General features: G+C 25.7%; 1 protein-coding gene across 5 annotated transcripts in view; it reads right to left on the reverse strand.

The window, feature by feature from the left end:
* Positions 1-4,012: 4,012 nt before the first annotated feature.
* Positions 4,013-27,986, reverse strand: part of LOC113553659 (5-hydroxytryptamine receptor 1-like) — a 208,993-nt gene continuing 185,019 nt past the window's right edge. For all 5 annotated transcript variants that reach the window (XM_026957116.1, XM_026957115.1, XM_026957114.1 and 2 more), the window contains 2 exons: positions 8,681-9,055; positions 4,013-6,572 (listed from right to left, as the gene is read on the reverse strand). In XM_026957116.1, coding sequence (XP_026812917.1) covers positions 6,306-6,572; positions 8,681-9,055 — 642 coding nt within the window. In that variant the 3' untranslated portion in view covers positions 4,013-6,305. The remainder of the gene's footprint in view (positions 6,573-8,680; positions 9,056-27,986) is intronic.

Genomic DNA, 27,986 nt, shown 5'->3' on the forward strand with positions numbered 1-27,986 from the left:
TTGTGATTTAATAATGACATAAATCATATTATCTGAGAGCTGAGACAAAAATATGGTACTTAGTAGATAATTAAAAATAGGCTTAAACTTTTTTTATTAACACAAAAATAAGTTTATGTCATAATACTATAATAGTATTTAAAAATACAAAGAAGGTTTACAGGAAAACTTTGAAAGTTCGCAAATGAATGGAAAGATTTTTGATGCCTTTTAAATAAACATATTTGAACTCAATTCATAATTGAATTCAATAAATGTTTTGTTGGTAGTATGAAAATACAACTTTTTTAATTAGAAAAAAAGGGCTTAAACAGAAAATCTTTTTAAACAATTTTGGTTGATCTTAGGAGCTTAAACTTGTGTATAGTTTTATTGTATTTTTAGAATGATATGATGTTTTAGTGGAATGAATTAAATTAAATGAATCAACATTTATTTCATCACGCAATTGTTTATTTTATAATATTAATGTTTTAAAATTATTTATTTAATAGTTAAATAGTTGTACATTACATTATTACAATAAAATAAAAAACGGTAAATTTATTATAAAATACATATACATTCCACAAATAGCATATTATGAAAGGACAAAGGTTATGGGCTTACTTGTAAGTTAGAAAATTTAAAATTTAAACTACATACTATTTTGTTGTTTTAATTTCATTGTAACAACAAGTGCTAGTTTTTTTCACTACCCAGACTCCAGAGTTGATTCATTTATACAGTTTGAAGATCAGTTGTCAAGACCAAATTAGTTCCCACGAAGTAGTTTGTACATAAGTTTTAAGCTGAATTGCATGTAAATGATTAAAAAAAATATATCAAAGAAGGCATTTTGCCTTATAAGTAAGTTGAGAAGTTGTAATAAGTATGTTACACTAAAATCTAACGACAAAACATTTTATATTTTATACTAAAAATTATTTTAATCAGAGACTGTGTATCAGCTTTTATTTTAAGGATATTTTAAAATGTTTTTATATTACTATATTATTTATGCATTTTTCAATTAGTAATACTGAGTATGGTATGATTAACTAATTTTTGCCCAAATCATCTCATATACTCGTACTACAAAGTGGGTCACGGAAATAGGGCCAAAAATAAATTATATTTATCTATTTCTATCTATTCCCGTGATCCATTCTATGTATTATGTAATAATAATTAAAAATGATTGTGTTATTTGATATATTAATTAACATATAAATGATTTTTGACTTCGATGTCTTGTGTGTGAACTTAAATTTATTTTAATCATTGTTATTTATTTATTTGATAAAAGATTCATCCGTTATAAACTTTTGGAATTCGTATAATTGTAGTTTATATGAAATATCCATTTAAATTATTAACACCATGAATAAAATTATAAAAACTTTTTTTTAGAATATTCATATTAAATTTATAAATCAATATCAACATATTATATAACATAAGAGTGGTTTACAGTAAATATAATAAAATAATGCTATATTAAAGTGTACCTATTGTTGAGAATTTCGATGTGGGTATGTAATGTATTATGTTTTATTGTATATTTATTGTATATGGTATAAATATATGTTGAATGATGAAATTAATAATGATATTGCATTAACAAGTATGGCTTGAGAGGTTGTTATTAGAGCGAGTCTGATTTATTATTTTCTTTAAGTCTGTGTGTAAATACAGTTACGTACCATTTTCATGTTATGACTTTGGGTGTTTGAGTGTTCATATATATGACATACGTTCATATGTATGTTATAAATAAATATGTTTGTATATTATTTATTACCAAATAATATATCACTAGTTATATCACTATAACTGATAAAAACTATACTCACCAGTTGTTTTATACTTATAATTTTATTATATAAGTATCAGGTACCTATGCATGAACGGTATCTAAAAAACCATTAGCGGCTACGACAATACGGCAAGGTGGTAGAGATAATTTTGTACGATGCCATAAAAAAAAAAAATATGTTTTTATTTTCTTGCTAAGGATTGTCTAGTCTTTATTTGTGTTATACAATAAAATATTTTTGTCATGTTGGCCTTTTGACCTTATCAGCTAAAAACACTTTCGGACACTTAACTTTTAGCTGTTTAAATTCGATCGAATGTCTGTTTACCAAATAAATTTTCTGAAATGTGATATTATCGAAGAAATAATAATAATAATAATAATAAAAAAATACAAATATAGAAAATGTAGGTCAATCACCATTGTTTTATTCACTAAAATTTGAATTTTCATAAAAATCATACGTGTATAATTTTATATTTAAATTTAAAATATTGATGTTAATAGCATATACGTTTGGAAGATCCATTTTGAATTGTATAATTTATGCTAGTTAGTGAAATAAAAAATAAATTAAGTAATCGATCTCTGTCATCGAGTTTTAAGCAGTCAAAAGCGTTACAATGTTGTACAAACGAAACACATTTTAAAATACATTTTTTGAATTTTAAAAAATAAATGTTATTTTTAGACATTTTTAAACAGGAATATAATTCTTTTTTAACTTTAATTTAATGGCACAATTTATTTACACTTAACACATTTATAGCGATACTCACCATTTAATATTAATTGTCTTAAAAAAAACAGCGTCATACAATAAATAAAAAATATTACTATTTTTATTATAATATTATTGTATTGCTTTGATGACGAATACTTTTCGTATAACGGTCATACAGAACGTCTAAACTTGGCCAAGACTGAATAAGTTTTCTGGGCAATGTTTTTCCACGTTTTTTGTGATCTCGCAAATAACGGAGAAAATTATATATATATTTCAATTCCCAACGTTTTAGGTATTTAAAATCAATCACAATGGCTTGCATAAATATCGTGGAGGATGATTTGTTATCATCTACAGCACGGAGGTGGTGCGGTAGTCGAACAATAACAAACGCGAATGGTATTTAAGCCATACAATGTCCTATACAAGCGGACGAATTTAGTTGCACTAGTGGATAAGTACTCATAATGCAAATGAGACGGATGTTGATAATCAGCGGACAGGACACCTGGGAAGTGGTGAGTACATGACGGTTTGCAGTATGTTAATTTTCAACACAATTGCACTCGCTCTTTATTACATAAACAACAAAAGGTATAATGTTCGAACACAAGACTTGAATAATAATTTCATCAAATATCAATAATAATAATAATATATCCGAGCACATACGTAAATGGTAACGTGAAATTATCGAGATATATCTAATATATTATATATTATATATTATATGTATATTGTTAAACAATTTTAAGCGTATTATACATAACATAATAAACTTACTATAAATTTTAAACAAACAAAAAAAATTCGGCATGTTATGTATTATATTGTTATAAGATATTATACAATCTGAATATGTGTTTGTGTATTTTTGCGTATTATTATTATTATTCTTATTATTATTATTATTTTCACATTTCAGAAATTATAATACTTTGCTTATTATTATTATTATTTTTTTTTTTTGATTTTACAATTTATTTTTCCTTAATTGTTAATAATATAATATACATTCTATCACAATAATTACAAAGAATTCAAATCTCACAGTTTTTTGACGTTTACTAAATAAAATCAAAATCAATAAAATGTATATGGCTCAAACGAAATTTTAATTTATACAAGCATAATAGCTCATAAAAAAAATAATTTAAATACTTTAAAAACATAACTGTACATTTTTTTCATGAACTACTGTTTCATTGTAAAATAATTGAAGTTCTGCAGTATTTATGATATTTATAATTTAAATATCTATCTGCATTATTTTATTCACATTTATTTAATATGTCTTCTTAAAAACTAAAAATGTATTTGAAACAACTCGTGTGTTAATAGGTACTTCAACGAAGAAAAACTTAACTATTTTTATTGACCATAATATTATATACTATCTAAAAATGTTTTAATACAATAATAACCAAGTAATAACTATTATAATTTGTTAAATTTTGTTGTTCGTTTTATTTATCTTTCCAAAATCAATTTAAATTCGAAATAACTAAAAATAGTATATTATGTTATCAAAATACCATTTTTATTTATATGTTCAATAATATTATTTCATAAATATTAGGTGAATATTGTTAATAAAGAATTATATTATTTGCTACCAGTGCTCGATTTGGGGGAGGAGGTTGCAGAGGGGTGGAGTACTTCAACTAATTTTTCAGAAATTTTAGCATATTCCCATTGGCGAAGATTGGGGGGTGCTTGAGCGGGCTTAGCCTACCCCAAAAATCGAAATCTCCTCCAAAATTATTGAAAATTTTTCAAAGTATTAAATAGATACCTAATTTGCAACAATATTTCTAAATATACCCCCTACCCAAAATGCGATTAAATTTCTATGTATTCCTACTATTATTTTTAAGGGAAACACATGAGACGCTTCACCATTCTGCATAATGAGCGTGATACCATATCATGATTTGTCTTATAAATTATTAAAATTATAATACCTATGTAATATATTATCAGTTACCACTATTATCATTATTCACTAATATTTATTATCAATTATCATGGATTTAAAGATAATTATTTTTAAATTTAATTTTCATTATCATTATTGTTATTAGTAAAATGTAGATATCTACTGGTCCACCCATCAATAGATTTATACCAAGTAGCTAGATAAAAACTTGGATAATAAGTGGTAAAAGGGATGTAGAAGAAAATGTCATCCAAAAAGGATACAATTAGAAGATATAAAACAACATAGGCAATACTAATAATAATACATTTATGGAAATATTTAAACAAATAGTCAAAAATAAATGTTTTTTATTTATTTACTTTTGTTATCCTTTTGAGTTTATTATTATTTATAACTATAATATATAATATAATAGCTACAGTAATTACTTATGTCTTATATTAAAATGTATTTTTTTTTTTTTTTAAATTGATTATTTATAAATATTTTTCTATGATTTAAAAAGGGGTATAAGATAGTGGTGGGTATAGTCTCCACAGCTCAATAACGTTTAACAAGTAATGGAGACGTTTTTTTTTTTTTTTTTAAAGTAAACAAAATCACCTTACTTTAATTTTGCCAATTCGAGCACTGTTTGCTACATCGTACATTTTAAATAGTCATAAAAATAAATTTCAAAACAGATAGTAAAAATGTACAGTTAAATAAGCAAAATATTTTCAGTAGGTATCTCTATCATAAAATATAGTTTAAGATCAATAGGTAACTTAACTTATTTCGATATTGAAAATGGTATTCGTGACTGTTAGTTTTATATATTTTTTTAATGTGTATCCATGAGTAATCTGATGCGTCTAATTTCTTATCGTTGTCTGTGAAGTGCATATTCTGGATATTATATTATTAAGTTTACTTAAAATTATTGGAAACATATTGTCGTAATACATTTGCATATTTTCTTATGAATGTAAACAGTATGAGTAGCTGAATATTATTTTCCAAATGCGTTGTTCAATATAGAATAGAAGATAAAAATAATATAGTATCAAAAAATTAAAATTGATTGAGAGTATTACAATTTTATTACAGTAGTTCAGTGAAAATAATTTAGGATCTACGCATACGTATATAAGCGTAATGCGTATGGATAAATATGTTATATCAAAGTGATCACAACGAAAGACACAAACTACAAAAAATCAATTAGATAATACATTTTCACATAAATTACATGTTGTTTAAAATCTTTGATCACGCCGTTGTCATCAAATGATCATTGAAACATCGAAAAATGTTTCTGATGTAATACAATTTAAAATAATTATACGGTCAAAACTTTTATGACAAACTCCGGCATGATTTTATAATTATATATCAAACCGCGAATTTCAATCAAGTGTTTATTGCGCGATCATAAACAACAAAAACAGATAATGTATAGATAATTGTATATAAATATATATTATGTTTATGTTATAATGAATTTTATATTATATGTTTTACCGTTTTTGCAGTTTTTGACGTTCGGGGAATATCGTTTAACGTATATTATCATTATTTTTTACTCGGAGCCTGTCCCACGCGGACAGAATCGAAAAAACATCGAACGAACTAATGAAATCGGCAAACACAATAATATTATCATCTCGCAGCACGATTACACACAGTTATCATTGTATAATATTATATAATATTATTATAGACTATCATCACCGTCACCAGACAGTGCAACTACCGTTTCTGCTACGGGCGTGCCGCCGCCGAGCCGAATGAATAATATGTTATCATTTAATATTGTTGTGTCGCTGTTTCGCGGGGTCGTGATAATCCATTCACTACTAGAGGAACGACTCGGACGCCAATGTCTGTTGATTGGAATCGGTGCAGGTCCGCGTGTCGTCCGGTTTGGTCGGGGACGGGTGGTGCGGCACGATGTTCGGCTCTCCGGGTATCACGCAATAGTGTGTGGAGTGCTGCGGCTCCGGGTCGCCGTACTGCGAATGGTAAAATTCCTCGCGCATCATGTGGTTCAGCGAGCCACACTTGAAGTACAGTATTTGCTGGAACGGCCTTCGGAAGTCTCGATTCAGCGTGGCGTAGATCACCTGAATCAATTACCAGACGGGTATAAGGTAAACATGAACGCATTGAACACGGATGATTAGACATTAATAAAAGCCGCAACGGGACTTCGGAGTGGTTAAACCTGCCGGTGGGATTGCGATTGCTAATGGTAGTGGTGATGGTGGTGGTTGGGGGGGAGTGGTTACGAGTTGTGGTGTTTAAACGATGATATAGTGATGTACGCGTGTGTGTAAACGACGGGATGACATTCAATTATACCAGTTAGTGAAGTAGGCACGTTGCACGTTTAGTACAACAAACTTAGTTTTTGAACAAAGAAAGCTAAAACAATATGTGAAAGTTTATGTACTTACATAGAAAATATTATACACCCACTAGTTATTGTTATTTTAGGTATTTGTGTGGTTTCACATTGTATTAACTATTCAAATTTTTAAATTCGTGTTACATTCTCTACCTATTGCTCGTGTCAATAATCGATTCGAAATTGTATTATAAGATAAAAAGATATGGACTATGAAGTATATTAATGATATTGTTGGTTACGAATCTATGACACAGCTAAGAGTCATTATTTTTAATTTATGAGATGATTTGTACTTCATGTACATTGCACATGCATATTTTATCAACAAATATATAGTTTAAAAACGTAAAATCGAAAAACAACTGAATCGAAACTCTAAAAATCTCAAAATTCCACTAGGTATAAAAAAAACTTTTTATTTTTATTGATTACATTTTGAGACGAATTAAAATTTTTCTTAACGATACACCAACAGTTCTTGGAATAATAATAATAATAATAAAATAAAACGTGCAAACGCAAGTCGCGAAAATGCATGAGCTCTTAATCGACAGCTAAAATCCATTGCACTGTTTCACGTGTATAGAGAATATTAATAAACCTTCGCTGATCATACTACTCGCAATAAGTAATAACAGTAATCGATTAGGTTACCTACTATATTTGTGCACAGTGCGATTTCAATTACGATCGCATATCTACGTTTCTGTTCGGGTTTTCTACGCGTATAATAGAACAAAGACGCGTGAAGTAATAGTTTAGGTATGTTAGTAATATCGACTGTCATGTGCAAACTACTGAAGTGTGTATGGTGAGAACGGGTTATTATACGTATACGCCGTAGATACACCTTGTTCTAAACCTTCGAATCGGAAAAACTATAAGCTATAATATATGAAGTATTATTCGTATCGTAATATTCCTCGCAGCCAATACTTGATGTTATTGCTCGTGGTTGCATGTCGGAAACGCGGTAAATACCGGGAATCGCTAAGACCGCAGCGATGACGTCGGTGGAACGGAACGCCAAACAGAAACAGCTATGTAAGTATAGATAGACGTTATATAGGCGTAAATCGTGTAGTAACGTCGATAATTTTCGAAACGAGGCTCTACCGTAATTATATGGGATACGGTTGAAACGCTGACAGTTGAAATATCGACAGGTCAAAACAATGACGGTCGAAACGTCGAAAAGTATGAAATATCGATTGAAAATTCGGCAAACAAAAAACCTAATAAAACATAAGAATAAAAAGTTCCTTAATTACAGTGAAACGCGATAAAATAAAATATAAAATTACGTTTTTATAACTGTAATTAAAAAAAAAAAAACAAAAAAAAAAACAAACTAATAAAAACCGTATAGAAATTTATTAAATATTTTAAATAAACAAATAAACACGTAAATATCATCAGATCATAATTTCATATTATAGCACGCCATTCCGCGTAAAAGATCTTTTTGTTGTATTTTTCCTAAGGTTATGTTCACCGCGAAGAATCGATTCGAACACTGTTTGGTATTTTTCTACTATTCGTTTCGCAACCGTTCAATATTAAACATTATGTGATGACATACACAAACCTTACATGCCGAATTCAAAAACGCTCGTCGCCCATCCAATAATGGTTAGCGCTAAAACGTCGATGACTCGAATGCATTTTAGCCTTGTCATCAGCGAGTGTTTGAACATAAGTTATTATGTATAATTCGAGGTGAAGGAAAGATAAAGATAAATATAAAAAACCGACTGCGACGGTGGCGGGTGGAATAGCGCAATTCGTAATGCCCAAATAAATGTTGTTTACAGCACTCACGGGGTTCAGTAACGAGTTGGCGTAGCCCAGCCACAGGAACAGGCTGCTCAGCGAGCTGGGTATGCTGGACGGGTCGCTGAGGAACGGCCTGACCAGCGCCAGCACGAAGAACGGCAACCAGCACACGGTGAACGCGCTCATGATGATGCCCAGCGTGGTGGACGCTTTCCGCTCCTTGGCCAGCTGGAACCTGAGCTTCTTGCCGCCGGACTCTGGTTTCTTGGTGGCCGCGGCCGCCGGGCGTCCTGCGTTGTGGCCGTTGCTGGGCACTACCATCAGCACTGGGCACTGATACTCGCCCACCGACCGGCGTACCATCGAACAGCACCGGCACCCGTCGCCACCGCGTGCACCGCTCCCTATCGTTCCACTGCACTGAATTTGCAACGACAAACACAAAACGCAATAATATTATATACAAATCAATTCAAGTGTCGTGCGGTAACACCGTCAAATATTATTGTTGTTGTTATTATATATTGGATTAGGATGAAGCGTGATTAAAATGATGGGAACTGTAGGTCATATTTAATACTTTGGAAACTAAATTTTCAATTTGGGATTAAAAGCTTATCATCTTTTTTATAAGAATTTTAGATTTACCTTTGTTTTAAATACAAAATAAATACATTTACATAAAAATAAAAAATTATAATAAAAATATTATAACCAATATATTTTTGTTCCTTAAACAAAAATAAACTATCTCATATATATATATACAGTGGATTAGTAATAGTATTGACATTGTCGTGTATGATATACTGAATATTTGTAACCATAAAGCTGGTGATTGTATACGGTCGAATATAATACGGCTTTTCGAAATATACGATTGAATCTTGCAGACCGGTGTCAATAATATTTTAAAATAAATACGATTCATAATATTATTGTCGTTATTGGTTTTTAGTGTTTTTACTTTGTGGTCCGTTCGTAGCTTCGAGCACGGTAGCAATGAAAGTTTAAGATCAACTTTCGATTTCGTAGAACCGAATGTAAAATATACTCGCTTCGAATCTTTAATCACAGTCGTGCAAAACTGTTTTCGTGATAGGCTCCTTTGGAAATGTTTGTAAAATATTATGTTTCATAATCGTATATAATTATTAATGGTGTATTTTAAGTGTATATTAATCACTATATTATAATTGTTTATCATGTGATTTCAAGACGTTTTATAGGTTCGCTTTGAACGTGCTCGATAAACGGACCTTATTCCTACTTTGCTTTGCAACGGGCCTTCTACAAATATAATAGTATCCTTCTTGTGTAATTTTAAAATATTGATTAAGGTTAATCAAGGTCTTCATAATGTTGATGTTGATTTCATAATATCTGACTAATAAAATAAAAGTTTCTAACATAGCAAAAGTATTAGTGAAGGTTCTTAAATTGTCGCTTTGTTATTTTAAATTGTATTTAGATTATAAAAACATTCATTTTGTTCCTGATTACGAGGGAAGAGGGTCATTTGTTTCCATTCTTATAAACCTGTTGACTGTAAAAACTTCACGACAGATTGTTAGATACATGTATTACGTATATTTATATAATATTATGTTATCTATTTATTGGGTAGCATATAAAAGTGACAAGTTTGGTGCCGATCGATTAATATTGCAATAGGTATCTTAGACGGACGAGAGAAACATTTTATTCTTTGTAGTTTGTATATTTGTACAAATTTCTTTTATTAACGTTACAGTTTGGGCAAAGTTTGACTTCAACAATATGCAGGGTGAAACCACGTCTAAATAAAACACAAATGTTACTCGCTAAGTTTTAGTACAGTTTTCCTGAGTTTTAGTCGTTTATGTGAGTTTTATTCACATGCGTCTGTATTTTTGTTTTCCCAAGTAACTTTAGAAAATTTAGAATATCGAAACACTTAAAGTACCGAATACCAAAAATGTATCACTCCTAGGGGTTTTAAATGAGTCCTATTCTTTTATTAAAAAAAAACACGCCTGCACAGAAAAACGTGTTTTTATAAAACGTAGTACTTTTTACTTCAATAAGTCAGAAACAACTATGACAATAAATAAATAAAAGTAATCAAATGAATGGATGGAATTTATTACAGGGAAAATGGTTATTTCTACATACTCGGCAGAATATGTATATCACATAATCTTAAAAGAAAAAAAAAATGGCGCTAGAACGTAATCATTTATGGACGTTTTATATTATAGGTTGGATTGTAAATAATACTTGAACACTTTCAATGGAAAATATATTTAAATATAGCAATATTTGTACGTTTTCATATATTGTATTGAATAAATCATGTTTTATGAATACTCAAACAAACAAAAATGTTAAGAATGAATTGCGTATAAGTTAAAAGTTTACAAGATTAGTCAAAAATTTTTATAGTTATTTTAAGAATAATTTTACTAGAATGAATGTATATTATAAATATTTACGTATATTTTTAAAATTTATTTAACGACCATAAATTAGATGATTCATTTTAGACTATCGCAGATGGCGAGATAATAGTTTAGTTTACTCGTATTATTACAAAGATTTAGGTATCGATCGTTTCTAATACACATTGTGTAAAAGTAATTATTAAAGAAATATAATAGTTATACAATTAGTTTTTACTAACACCTACTTATTATATCTAGGTGTATCAATGTCAATGTACAATACAGACGTTTTCGATTAATTAAACAGGTTTTCGAGCAAAAGGACATTAGGTAACCTCTAAAGTTGGATTCTAGTCAAAGGCTTTTTTTTTTTTGTTATCGTTTAATATCGTATTGCCTAATTTGTCATTACGCCCAAACTACGTTCCGATTGTTGTTAAGTTTTGGCAAACTATGTGTTGAAAGGTTAGAGTGGAAACATTTTTTTTTTTTTTTGGCGTGGTTTAACCAATGAAAATAAACTAATGAAGTGAAAAATAAATCATAAAATATAAAAATTGAAATATCTATAAAAATAGAACTGCCTATTTGTTAAAACCTATTTATCAGTAGGTATGATTTTTGTTATGTTAATTATTATTAACATAATAACTGATCCGTCAATAAAATATGAATTCAACATTAATCGTATCTTAAAAATTCTAATAATATAAATTGTAAGAAATCTACCTTCTATTATACATATAGTATTGAAAATAATCGTGAGTGTGAAATACTTTTTATAAAGTATAATACACCTGAGTGATTTTTAGTTGTGTGAATTTAGAGTACACGCATAGAACATAGGTGTTGTGTACATTTGTTATTTCAACGCAGTGTCGAGCGTATTCGATGGATAGTTGTCGAAGATGGTGATAAATGATAATAGTTTAAATACAAAATAAAAATATAGATGAATATACTGATGTACGTATATGTATTTGACATGTATATAGGTACTTTTTCTTTAATTTTATTCCGATTGGTAACCGTTTTTAATAAAAAAAAAAAAAATAAAATAATAATTGTTTATATTGTTGTCATAATACCTATGTAAATTATACATAGTCATAAAAAAAGTTAAAATGACAATGAAAATATTCACAAATATATGACCATAACTAGAAATTTACGTAAATTCAAAACTAAGTTGGCTAATAGTATTAAAAATTGTTTGCCGGATTTACGTCTTGATGTTAATATCACCGAAACAATATTACGTTTTTTTATAACATTTTTTTTTAACATACCTAACTTAACTTATTTTAATGAAAATAATATTTTTATACAGTTCATAAATTTCTTTTCACAATATTTCATAAATAGAGACATAAAAATAATAAAGTACACGTATCTCATAGAATAACTTTAAAATTCTAAAATAGTCTAGTGCTATATATTAAACATATAATATAACAAAGAATATCAATATTATTAATATAATTTTATACTTGAGCTCATTTCAGTTATAGGCATAATAAATTTCAATACATTTTTAAGTAAAAATAAAAAGTTTTTTTTAAAAATATGAATAAATAGAATTTTCATTTACAGTAAATATATTAATTTTTTTTCAAAATAGTAATATTATTTATTAATTATGATTATTTCTATGATAAAATATGTCAAAGTGAAATGATACCATAGACTCTAATGTCCAACCATACCTGTACATGGAAAATTATTTTAACATCAGATTTTATTTTAAATATATTTATGTTAAACCAATATTTTTATAATTAACTATAGTTTAAAATTTTTAACTGAATAAGTTAAACAGAAAGAACCGTGATAAACTAAAAATTATCCTTTTGTTAAAATGTTGATACATATTTGTGCTATTGATTTAATACGTTAATAGCATATACACGCGTGGTCTGTCTACAGTTTAAGTTTAATTATACATACTATTATCTTTATTAGCTCAAAAAACCATCTATTTTAGGTAAAAAATCAAATAAGTATAAAAAATAATTGCCAGAAAACAATATTTCTAATATTATGTTGTATTAAAGTAAAACTAGTTAAAAATTATTGTTAAAAAAAACATATTATTATTAAAACATATTAATATTGGTTTAAAATTATTATTTATTATTAAATTATGTACTATTGTAGCATACGATATGGTTAATTATATTTTTATAAAATTGTCAACTTATAAATCTTACTTATACAAAATATAAATTATATTTTATACAATATATAATATATTACATTATATGTACCGTGAATAATGACAAATAACTATGATGTGTTTCAAAATTAGTAAAATATGAATTTTGTAATACGTTTTTTTTTTTTTTAGTTTTGAGACTAAATTTATTAATAAATATAAAAATGATGTGCTGAAAGTAAGTAACATTTTTCGCCGTTTGAAACCAACATAACTGTTTATTTTACTAAAACATGCTAAAGTTTAAAGTTGAAAACTACATTATATCCATTGCCTTTCAAATAATAACCTCTGGCCACGAAATATATTATTATCATAGAGTTAGCTAACTCATTTTCGATTAATTCGTACTAATATTTAAGTACCAAGTGCAGGTATTCCATTTGCAAATTGTATGTTAATTTTTATTAATTTAAATAATTCATTATAAAAAAATAGTTGTAAAATATATTTTGGTAAAATGATAGAAAATGTATAACTATGTTTTGAATTTCATTTAGCATGCTATTTCTCAAACTCTATTTTATTTTATAAAACTAAAATATGTGATCAATTTACAATAATAATGTAGCCTGGATATTTTATTACATCGGTTACTACTTTAATAGATCTGAAAATGGTTAAACAATAAAACTAAAATTCGATTGATGTGGGTATATTTAGAATCATATTTTAATGTATGGTTTTACATTTTGTAGAGGTTTACGATTTTTGATTGTGACATTCAATTACATTTACATATACAAGTTCTTAAATATTTGTTTAGTCTTTATTGATCTCACTATTTTATTATTTAACGCAAGATTTCAACATTCAATATCCTCTACCTTTGAAGACATAGTGTTTGATAAATGATAATATGCATTCTCTGTTGAGTTTCAAGCCCTACAAATATGTAAGTAACCTATAGGTTTAAAAGAATATTTTATCAGAAACTTCAAACACGGAATTTAAAATAATGTTACATTATTGATACTTGATACACATTATGAATTAAGTGGTCTTTAATAATATTTAATATAATATGTTTAGTCCTTAACTTACTGTACAATAATAATTATCGATAAAAGTGTACTTCAGAAACTACTTTAGTAGTACAATGTATACATATATATGTATATAGCCATACAGGCATGTATATATTATGTTTTTATTATTATTTGTAGATGCTTCAAAAATAATATAATTCTTAGCATAATTAAATACTAAAAACAAGATATAAATAATTCTTAAACCAAAGGTCAATATTCACAATTTTTAATCTAAATAATTATGTATTGTTTAGGTGTTTCTTTTGTTGAGTGCTATTGATATTTCATTAGGTAAAAGTGCTCATATTTTAAATGTTAAAAATTGAAAAGTGATGTTAATTGTATTTTTTCTGTTGTAATCTACCTATACGGGGGCATAATTTTAAGCATGAATTTAGATAGTTAAGTCATTTTGGTTTTAATTAAGTTTTAGAACCAAAATGGCACGTCTTATCTTTTTGTTCATTTTTATTAAATTAGGTACATCGACTATAATTATTTTTACAAATACTATGTTTGTTTGTTTTTTATATTTGAGATATTTTTTTAAAATATATTTTAATGTGATATAAATGAATCAAGAACATTATTTTAAAGAAAAATGTTGTTGATGGTTTGAGTTGTTCATTCAATTTATTGATGCTTCGTGTTGAAGAATTAATTTTTCATCGGATTTAGGTTTTTTTGGTGCTTTTATTTTAATTAAACTATTTTAATTTACTAAGTCTTCAACGGCTGTAGCTGGTATCGATAAAATTGAGTAAAATTAGAATAATATAGTGATGACGAGGAACATGCAAATTTAGGGACTAGTTAAGTATTCAGTAGATACACGTGGTTCATTATTCTTACATAAGTTTCATTCTGTAATTTTTGATTATTATCTTTATCTACAAGTATGTGGATTACTAATTATTGCTCAATAATGATCAATTGATGGTATAATGAATACTTGATGATCACGTTATTAAATGAGGAGGATATGTGACTTGTTTATAACTCTATAAAGCAAGTAACTGTGTTTCAGTAATGAAGATTTGATATTTAGATTATGCAGGAAAACCATAATCGATTCCACGAGTCTCGAAAAATTGTCGAGATTTATAAATAACTGTTTTTAGAAGCTTATTGTTCGTGAGAATTTATTTACTAAGCTAAAAAATCCAGCTTTTAGTGCTGCAATGAGATATGTTATTTTTACTCAAATATTTTCAGACTTTAATAATATAATATCATTCACTTATTAGTATAATAACAATATTCTTAAGAATAACAAAAGGGTGTTAGGGTAAATATTTCATAAAATAATACGTTTATATGGGATTACAAATTTTCGTATTGTTACTTAAAACATGTTATCGATGTATATTTTTGAATGTTTATTACGTAATAATGTAATCTATATATTTCAATATAAATATTGATTATTGGTTGGTTTTTAAAAAAAAATACAAAATCAATGTGTGAGACATATATACTTAATGTTTGTTGCTTTAGTAATTTGATCAGGTGTGTTGATAAAACGTATTTTGTGTAGTAACGTCTATAGCTTGATTAATTTTAGGTACCTAATATCGAGTTAAGTGTTAATTCTTCAAAACTTTTAACTTGAGTATTTTCTTTTGGTGTATTTATGTTGTTGAGAGATTCATTAATATTGGGTTGATTTTGAGATGATTGTTTTGGATTTGTTATATTGAGTGGATCATTTGTTAGATGCTAATGATTTATCATTAATACATGATTTGTAGGTTTTATTCATATCTAGATTATGTAGTGTGTCAATTTAAGTAATATTGATATTTTGTATATTATATTAATAATATAATTGAATGCATTAAAAATAAACCTTTTATTGTGATTTATTATAAAAATATGGCAATTTTACAAATTGAGTATGCGTTTTATAATATTATCATTGTAAATACGTGTTGAATTTGTGGAAATTATTAAATTATATAAATAAATACGAATTCAATTTTTTGATATTATTTTTTTTATGCTTTTATTTATGTATATCAATTCATTGTGTATACGTTGTACATAATATAGCTGGAAGCTGGTATTTAAATAAGCACTATAAAGCGTATGCGTTATAACTAGTAAATAATATAAACAATTTCTTATGGATCCGTAAATAATTATTATTCATAGTTTAGGTTTTTTTTCAATTTTAAATCAAACAACGAAGAAGAGGTTTAATAATAATAAAAAAACTTCTTATTGAGTATAAAGCAATACATTTTTTGTTCTTGACATGTTCGTTCTTTTAGTGTAAGTAACAATATTTCTAATTTTATACAAATACATATTTTTTTAGAAACATTACAAAATGTCAAAATGTATGTTGGTTATATTAATACGTAGTTTTAATATGATCCCAAACACATAGCTGCATACCAAAATATGCATTAAACAAAATATCTCATAACAGTTTAAATGTATACAAATATGTACATATAACCAGTGCTTGATTTGAGGAAAAAAAATTAGAATAGGTGGGTGCATAAGTGTAAAAAGAGTGTATATGTACTTACATTAAAATACTTTATTGGTTAGGATATAATTAGTAGTGGTATAAATAAATATTCTTAAATAAAAGAGAAACTCCATCTCTATATGTTTCCCCTCAATTTAAACATTATAACATGTCTATTTTATTTATTTATTTTTTTAATAAAAAACAAGTAAACTTTATCTTGCTGTATCATAAAAACGAACTGTGATCAATTAAAAATCAGTTTTATTTTTAATATCCTTGTAGTTACATTAATACTTAATAAATTATAGGTAATACGAACTAAATAGTAATCCCTATCAAACACGTATTAACCAATAAATTGTTAATAGGTTTATCGTTTATGGCATTATGATACTTATAATTATTACAATTTGTAATTTAATTTATATTTAATGGATTATTATTTAAAAATAAGTTATATTTTTTTAAATATAAATATTATTAAAACAATTCACCAAATTAGAACCTTATGTACCTATTTTCATAAAAATAGTTATCTATAAGTAAATACATTTAATTTCAACTTTATGGTTATAAATTATATTTTTAATTCATTAAAATGGATTATTTAACTTTAATCACTCATTTTTTTTTGTATATATTAATCATGTATTACTGTATTAGCTTATCTTTATTTACTGTTTTTATTAAATTAAAATTAATAATATAAATGTAAATTTATACTACGTTATTTTATTAGATATCTATAGATAGTGTTAAATTATTTTTTTTTTAACTGTGGATAAAAACGATTTATTGCTATCGATTTTTTATATGAAAAAACTTAATTCAGTTTTTTATTTTAATATTTTGGCGTTATGAGTTTTTGTTCAAAACCTCGAAAAGTAACATATTTATTATGAAAATCATATTATAATCTAATCCCCGTATAATGAAATCACGAGGTATTAATATTTAGTTACCATCAGTTTCGTTAGTTAATACTTAAAGAATTACTTATTGTGAATCATTTGTCGAGAAATACCTTAGATGATAATTAGCTAACACTATTTCACGGAACCTAGACGAAGATATCTATCTAAATGGATGCGAATCATTTACAAAATGAAGCGACGCCAATGATGACCCACTGTGATTTGTTTTATAAAAATCATATTTACCCGAATTTTACGCTTAGATGCGCATTAAGTCATGTCCCCGTAAAAACACGAAAAACACTTAAAGTGCTCTTATCTTTATTTTACATTGAAGAATAGCATAAAAAAAAAATGACTAGTAACACTTTACTAGAGATAACAAATTGACATTATATTTGTATCCAATTATAATTTATTGATTACTTTACCTGGTATTAATCCGATATAAAACATTCATTATTGCACCCTTTTTTTGTTTTATTAAAACTTCATCAATTGGGTCTCTTATGAATTAAACACGATCTTGTTTAAAGTAAAATAATCTTATTCTCTTACATCGAATTAATAATATTTAAATTAAGTTTTAGCATATTTAAGCTATAAATCCTGATTTTGGAGATGGTTATTATGTTTACATATTAATTATATCCAAGTAACATTTTAGAATTTATTAGTAAATTAGTTATACTGAAATTAAATATTAGTAAAAATGATGTATAAACATTCAGATCGATTGCAATCATTTTCGAACACAATTATTCAATAATAGTAAAAACATTGTAATACCAACTGTTCAATCGTTTTCGTCCAGTAAAAATCTTAAAAGTGTTCGTCTTACATCGTTTAATACAGTGAATCTAAATTGATTTAGGTCTCTGAAATAATAATATACTAATATAACTAATAATAGTTTGGTGGTTTACCAATTGTTTCCGGCTATAACCCAATAAACCATTTAATAGTTTTAACAGTGCTATTATTTTAGTATTTGAAAAGTTCATCAGGAAAAAAAGATAAATTTAACCCACAACGGTAGTGATGGGTCAATCGTTTTATATTTGAACGTCAATGCATTTTTGGGATCGCAATTCGTAAACATTATTGATAGAATTTGAATTATACATTGGTGTTGATATAAATGGCATAGATGCGTTCCACAAAGGCTAAACAATACCGATTGTTGCAATAAATTATGAGGATATAGTGGATCGGAGTATGTTTTGTTGAAGGGGGAGAAAAAGTGAGAGAGAAAGAATGATTGGGGTTCGTCGATGCCTGTATAACACAGCGTTATAGGTAAAAATAGCAATTTATTATATTATGTAAATTATATACCTACAAAATAAAAATAAAATATTGTTTGATTTTTTTATTTCATTTAAACTGGGATGGAATAATATTGCAAAAATAATATTTTGTTGGAAATAACTTTATTGCTCTACATCGTTCTGGTAATTTTTTATTACTATTATTATTATTATTGTTATTATTATTATTATTATTATTATTATGATTATTATTATTATTATTATTATTATTGTTTATTTATTCTGACGCATATAGGGTAATTACGTTCTATTTGTATTTTTCAAAAAGAACGTTTACAAAGATAACGCGAGTTTTGAAAAAAAAATATCCAACAACATAATATAACAAGACCTAAACATATTTACAAAATCATCAAGATCATTATTTAATGTTTGATAAATCTATTTTTTTTCCATCGTTAATTTGTACAAAATGTTTGCAGTTTCAGGAAGTTACATTTATGGCGTATTAAATAAAACTAGTTACTAGGTACCAATATATATATATTTTAAACATTTAAATAAGTTAATAAATATTGATTCTTGAAAAAATACTTGTATTTTTTGTTTATAATTTGTTTTCATTAAATAAGATACTCAATAGACACCTAACTACATATTATATACTATATTTTATATCTTACAAATTATTCTATACACGAGTATCTAAATATTATTTAACATATATAAATTATAAATAAGTGAAGTTATTTTATTTTTTTTAAGAATAAACAAAAGTATATTATACAGTCAGTATTAATTCAAACAGATAGTAATATAGATAATTGATTACAGTAATGGATGGCTTGATTGAAAGGGATGTTAAAATAATACTACTTTAAAATTTTATTTTTAGTTTTTAATTGTATGAGCATGGAGTAAATTTCAATGGACGAGTTAAAAATAGATTAATTGTAAATTTTAATATTAACTTTGGTTATTCGTTATAGGAATATAGGATTAATATTATTTATCAGGTATATTTTATTGTATAGTTATATTTATTAATTATTTAAAAGAACAATTTTTGAATGAAAACTCTTTGAATATAACTATAAGATAGTTGATATAACATCAATATGATCAAGTAAAAAAAAAAAATATGAGCATATTTTTAATTCAGTGGCATTCAAAACTGACTTGAATGCAATAAATTGCTGTATGAACGATTGGCAAACAAGTTTACGAAAAAGACTGGTATTAATTTATAAACATACGGAGTTAGTTTATATGTTTCGGAAAAAAACGGTTATTAGAACACTCGTAATACACTAAGTGTTTTTCAGAAATATTAGACACAGTTTAATGGCCGTTAATATAAAAAAACAGTCGTGCACATTTCGAACGTCTTATATTTTGTATTTAAACGGCAAACGCGCTGTAAAAATCAATTGATGCGATTAAACACATCTCGGTATGAATAAAGTCGTAGTGTATATTATTTATTTGTTAGATTCATTTTATTGCTGCTGTACGTGCGTAAGGACGAGGACGGTCGACCTCGATGACTCTTCCGAGTAGGTATATTATAGTCAAGTAGTATACCTTTTAGAAATCCACTGAGACTTATTCGTGGAAATGTCATTCGAGTGTATTTTTACTGGTTATATAACTTATAAGACGTAAAAACGCCTAAAGTTAAATCTGAATGTTAAGTGCTCACAATTGTTAATAAAGTATACTTAATATTTTAGTGTTGTACTATTAATTGCATTATTGCATTAAAGCATAGGTATTCCGAAAAGATTAAGTTATTGTGAGGTGTATTTATTTACAATATTGAATGTATTAAGTTATCTTTTAGTAATTTATTATTGTTCGAAGGGTGCAAGAAAGAAGCATTTGTTTTTTTATTTATTATAGTCATCTTAATTCTTAATACTACTGAGTTTCCATTTCTTGATAAATAAATATTATATACGTTGAAGCCAATCTATTTATTTATTGTATTATCATTTAATTTAATTATATGTCTGTATATAACAAAAAAAAAATTGACAAGACTACAAGTTGTTTTGTAGTAAAAATAATTGAGTGTGGTGACTTACTATAAACACAATAATTAATAATTAAATTTGTTTGTTATAGTGAGGAATTTACATAATCGAACTTAATTAATTATTATAATATTAAATGTTAACCGGAGTAAAGATGTTATGCGTTTTAGGACTTGGATTTTTTTTTATTTAAAGAGTAAAAGAAACTCATGTGGTACATCTTTAGTTTGAAAATACACTTCATATAATATAATATAATATATAAGTATATAATATTATGGTAGATATTTGAAAAACTAAGCTTTATTAAAATATTTTAAAACAATTGTCTATGATCGACTGCAAATGTCCTAACTTATCCCAATGGTTATTTAAATTTATATATTATGCTTTACGTGTTTACTTTTAATGTGTTAGTAATATGTATAGCCTAAAGCCTTAAGCAATCATTAATGAATTATATGCATGCAAGCTATCACGGTAAAAAAAAAATAACCAATTCATTATAATAATTGGGATACTTATATATTTTTTTAGCCGGAATAATATAAGAATAAAGTTTCAAAAAGTTTTAAGCTATTTTCAATATAATTTTCTTTTATATATTCGGATTTAAAAGATTTAATGAAAAATTACTTTGAATGCATTTAAACTACTTTTTTTGGAGAGAATACTATTTACAGGTGTGCATTCAAATTATATTAAGTCGTATCTACCCACTAAAATTCTTTTCTTCAAATTTGAAATTTCTTAACTATTCTGTGCGAAGTTGTTTTTGTATTTTATGTTTCTAACTGAAATGGGTAATCTGTCGATGATATAATAATATTTTTGCTTTTTCATTATCCAATTTTTGTTTAAAGCTTAGTTAAAGGTTAAAAATGATTATGTAAAACCCTTAAGATTATAAATTACGAATAAATTAAATAAATGAAAAAAATATTTGAATTTATCAGATATTTAAAAAAAAAACTTTTAAATAAAGGGAAAAAATAAAAAAAATGATTAAACTAAATTATAATCAAATTTAATGTAGATTCTTTTTAAAATGCAATAATTCATTATTGTTTTAAAAATAAAGTTACTCCTTTTAAATGTACTCAAACCAATTCAATCTTCAGTAATAAGGACTTGATTTGAACGTATTAAGTATTAAGCAATAAAATGTTTTAAATATTATTTGATTTATTTGTTTTTATTTTTTTAGTGAATTTTTTGTTTACCTTTTAGTTGGGGTAAAAATTCATTAGAGATTATGTATGCGTGTTATACATACACATTTATGTGATTGTTATAACTTAGAGAATTATGGCTGGAATGAAGTCATTGAATCGGAAAACCCTGATCAAATAAATAGTAGACGTGTTTTTTATGTTACTGCTGATCCTTGATTACACATGAATATAAAATACGACTCAATAGTTGCTCATGAACACATTTATTGATTTAAAACTAATTGAATCTTGTCTTGGTTGAATTTAGAGTAGTCATATTTTTCCAATATTCAAATATTTTAGACATATAATTATTAACTTAGGCTAATCTATACGTTTTTATAGACCTTGATTATAGTTAAGTATAATATGATGTATTATACTAAAAATATAATTAATGATAAAAAAATATACATTTATTATTATTTTATACAATATACGTTTTTTGAAATTAATTAAAGAACGATGACATTTTGTCATTTTCTTAATCTTTAAAAATAGGTACAATTATTATTTGTAATATATCCATATTTTATTTTATTAAAGTTTTTTTTTCTTTCGATCAACTATATAATTTGGTTTTAAATAATGTAATATTAAAGACTCCGTTTAAAATAAATTATTACAAGGTGCTGTTTAATAAAAAAATGAATTATTTATTACACGACACACGTTATTGTTGTATTTTACAAATGACTAATACATTTTTATTAAATGGTGTAAGAACACCAGTGCGCTAGTGCTTTATCTCGCAATTAGATATTTTAGAGATGTGATGTGATTACGTATGGTACGTAGACTCTTCTGTATTGATTATACGTAACAGAAATTCCAAGGTATTTAGAATTCATACTATAAATGATATTTTAATCTTATTTTCGATTATTTAACATAAGCTAATGTGATTTGACTGTTTATTAACAGAAGTCATAAAGGTAGACCTTTATTGAATTTACGTAACCTATCAAACAATATTAATGTCATAGTTTTATGACTAAAATAAAATAAAAATATACCCGACTGATTGACTAAAATTGTAATTTAAATTTTGTTGAAATATAATATTTTAAATTTTTCGTATAAAAAATATATATTATTTTTGAACGTTGTTTTTGTATGATTGTGTTTTAAAATTAATGTTCGTAAAGTAATTAAATAATATCTATCATTCAACCAATGAAACATTTTAGAAATAATATAATACATTAGAATGTCGATATCATATATATGTGTATTTGTACAACACTGTACAGGTAAAAAATAATTTTTTTTATATTAAATAAATTGTTTTTTTCTATTTTTATTAAGATTTACAATTTTTTTTATAAGAACTAAGAAACAACGAGTTCATAAGAAATGTAACATATACATTATTTTAAAATAAAATAATTAATTTACTTATCTACATCTACATGTAACTCATTATTTCACTGATCCTATTATTCTAATGTTTACCACAGACTTAATTAAAATATGATTGCATTTAAAAATTATTATCTGTTAATATTATTGCACAAAGATAAATGTTGTTTTTTTTTAAAAGTTTTTTTTTTTGGATTAATTTTCAAATTTCATGATCTATTCATGGTTTCTGGATGGTATCATGTATTTCATGGTCTGGTGACTAAAATTATTATACGCAACAGTTAAAGTCTTGATACAATATGTTTACTGATATTGTTGGTGATATTTGTAAAGTGTATATGGACTATATTGTATAGAAACATAGTTTTAGAAAATAATGGAACCAAAGTATTAAACCAAAAATGACGTAAAGTGATGTTAAAGTATTTATACCAACATAATTGAAATTTTGAAATCAATGAACAAAACCCTTATAGAGCCATTCTATATAAGAAACTTTAATGTTTACTGCAGAGAACATATCACATAATATAGTAATAATATAATAATATCCAACGGGAAATTCTTAAACATGTATCTTATTTTCATGATTTACAAATATTTGGAATTGAAATATTTTAACGACGGTGTGAAGAATTTGACTATGTCGAGAACGTTGCCGGTGTTTGATGAATTACGAAGATAATATTTTTTTATATATTTCATTATTCCGATTTTTAATGGAACGATAGGTTAGTGTTTGGTCGGTTAGTAATACTGAAAGGAAATTAACAAAAAACCAATATCGTATTACAAAAGATGTCGTCATCGTAGTAAATAATAAAGTTTTTTCGGAGGAAAAAAGAGCGATTTAATTTAACAAAAAAAAAAAAAAAAACTCAATCTTGTCCCATCAATGTGTAAACAAAGAAATAAAGGATTTTAAAATGACTGTCAGATAAAATAAAATTAAAAAAAAAAAAACAGTTATTTGTTGAAGAGTTGCTAAAAACGGCCCTCGATAAAAGAGTCAACAGTAAAATGGTCAGCGGATACACTACAACATTCAATTGTTGACGCATATAATAGAGAGGAACAGTGTTAAAATATATGGTGTTTCAATTTTCAATTCATATGCATTTGAATTTGTATAAAATCAATCACTTCACTGGTTAAAAAAAAATAATAGTGTTATAATGTTCTATCATGGCGAAATAACAGAAATGTACGGTTTTGTAATCGTATAATGTTATACAAGTTATACAATATTATTTGGAATACAAAATTCAATTTCGGCTCGGCTTTAGGTATATAAAACTGTAGGTTTTTAGATTTATTTTCTCTACTCGTTTTGTGATTGATTTTTTTTTATTTGTATGCTGTATTTTATTGTGCTATAGCCATAGGTATATAATATGCATTTTAAACATTAATATAATATTAAGTATATGAATGTATTTTCTTATAATCATGTTCATCGCAGAAGTATGTCGAATGGGATACTGCATTATATGAACTAAGCATTGTTTCAGAAACTTTGTAATCCTGTTTATTCTATATAATTCTATGAACTATAATGTCAAACGGAAATACAAAATTATGTGACTTTGTATGATCACGTTAACTAGATTAATAGTATTGTACTCCAGTGTATATTTTGTTTGTTTGTTTTTGTTTAGTATGAATCTAATAAAATAATCCATTTTTATTTGATTTAATTTTATAAATGTAAATTTTTCGGTTTATGGTTAAGCTGTTATAGCGTACCTACATGGCGCACGTGATGTAAATACAATGAAAATATACCAGTTATAGATTAGTGGAAAACATCACTATATATTATCTTCTCGCGTGTATAGTAAAATATCAGAACCTATTCTGTAAAAGTTCGTTTACTACGAATTTCACTGTTTTTATTTTTCGAAAGTTTGACTCCAATGGTTATACAATATACATTTTCAGCTTACTTTGAGAATTTTTTTTAGTTATCATTATATTCCCGTAAATCACCAATAATAATTCTGAAAACATTTTATTATGCTATTCAAAAAGTATCAGGAAGTTTTTTTTTATAATTCTTGTTTCGATTCGCCGTGACTTGATGAAAAGTTGCACAGTGATCGGGCGCTTTTAGAAAAATTATGATGGGAGGAAAGCGGAATGGGTATGATTCACCCGTGGAATACGATTAAATCATCGTCGAAAGAATCTTTTTCTGCTACTCTGTCGGGTACTCGGGTGTGAGAAGTGTAATTATGCCAACTAATGAAAGTGAGTTGATTGTTATACACCGTTGCCTAATAAATAAATGTACAACATTTATCTCCGTGATTTTGTATAGAGTGGCACATGAGCACAATTAAAAACTTTTTAATGCTATGAACTCTGTGTGCGAATTGTTGGTGTTTTATCATTGGATCAGAATACAATTATAATATGTTAATTATGTCTTAAAAAACAAAATGGACAAATATGTAATAATTAATAATATAATACAATTATATATTATTTAACTGAAAGTCACGTTATTACTTGAGTCTTGTCAATATATGGCTATCGTATGATTGTTGAATTTATATTCAATAATCGTGCAATAAGAATTTAAAAATTATGAATTATGAATTTAAAGTACTTGGGAAATATTAAAATGTAAAGTATAATATATTTTAACACGCAATGTTATAAAACCACTATTTTTACATTTATGTTGATCATAAATACAGTATATATAATTTGTATATTTCAAAAATAAAAAATGTTGATACATATATATTATATTATATATCGATGGTGTTATTTTATATGTATATACGTAACTTTTTTTTGAATATAATATAAATAATAACAAAAAAAATATATTAAAAATGTTTACTCGTATAAAGTGTATTTTATAAACATCAGTACCTAATTAATTGGCAGAAAAGAAATTACATTGAAACTGACTAACCTAAATAATGTAGTTATTGCTTTGTATTGACATTTACTTGACCTTTATCATGTGTAGAAATTAGATAAAATAGCAACTGTTTATGTGTCAATATATAAATCCAAGCATTTAAATGTTTAAAAATTAAATTAAAAATATATTGGGTATTGATTGCATAAGTTAATGTAACATTTTTACAAAATAAATATTGGAATAGTAAAATACAATTTTAATACTAAATTAGGTATATAAAAAAAATAAAACATTTTCAAATCTTTCTATAATATCAACAATATCCTTAGGATAATAATCATTTAAAATAAATGAATTATTGAATGGAAAAGGAAAGTCCTAAACTATTATCTGTGTTATAATTTATAATTTATATTGTATCTAGTTAATTTTAGTGCGGTGATAGTAGATGTCATAGTTCGCTTGGATAATACTCTAATATTTTATTTGTAAGACTTTAAAAAGTAGAAAATTTTCCAACAAGACAGTTTTGTATCAGGGTTAATGCAACACAATATGAATTACCAATTCGAAGTTACTTAAGTAATTTAAAATTATAATATTTACCTATGTAGACATTTATTTTACTGTTAATAATATATTACAATCATTTTTTATAACCACTTCTAAAATTTAACTATTCATGTTTAAATTTTCATGATATATTGTACGATCGATTTTGACGAATGAACGCGGTTATTAAAACGGTACATTCGGACGCAAAAATAATAATAATAATACAATTAATTTATTTGGGTGGTCCAACGTTATTTAAACAAACATAAGTTCAAAACATTGTTACATATAAAATACAAAATATAAAAATGTATGTTTCAAGTGATTAAATATTGTACAGAAATATTTTGGTCATCATCCCTATTAAAAATGACGAAATTCCTTTCCGTTCACAGTTTTCAACGATTTTAAAAATACTCTTATTAGCATAAATATATTTTTTAAATTTTTAGGGAGACTATTTTATGTTTGCTTCTTATTGATTATAATACAAAGTCTCTATCGGCTTGCACTTTTTAAAAACAAGTAAGAAAAGACAAAACAAACTTTTAATTTCTGGAATTACCTATGTTTTTTTTTTAAAGGTAATCGAACTTTACTTGAATTTAAATGAATTCATCATACACAATTGTCTTTGAACCAATTAAGTAAGAGTCATAATTTGTCTGATAAGTGTTTGGATAATAATGCAATGGTTAAATCAATATTATTAATTGCAGTATAAATAAATGTCGATGCTACAACCATTTTTACTAAGTTTAAATAATCAGCATCGTTTCAATAATTGTATATAATTCCTAACTTATATATTAAAAAAAAAAAAAAAACTTTCGATTAAATGATAAAGAAAACCATATATTTCAGCAAAAAGAAATTCAGTGTTATTTCATCACATTTTTAAACTACGATTTTTTCCAAAAACTAAAATATGATTTTCTCATGGTTAATATTTTTACTTTAGTCGCTT

The sequence above is a fragment of the Rhopalosiphum maidis genome, chromosome 2 (genome assembly GCF_003676215.2).
Source record: "Rhopalosiphum maidis isolate BTI-1 chromosome 2, ASM367621v3, whole genome shotgun sequence".
Classification (NCBI taxonomy): Eukaryota; Metazoa; Arthropoda; class Insecta; order Hemiptera; family Aphididae; genus Rhopalosiphum; species Rhopalosiphum maidis.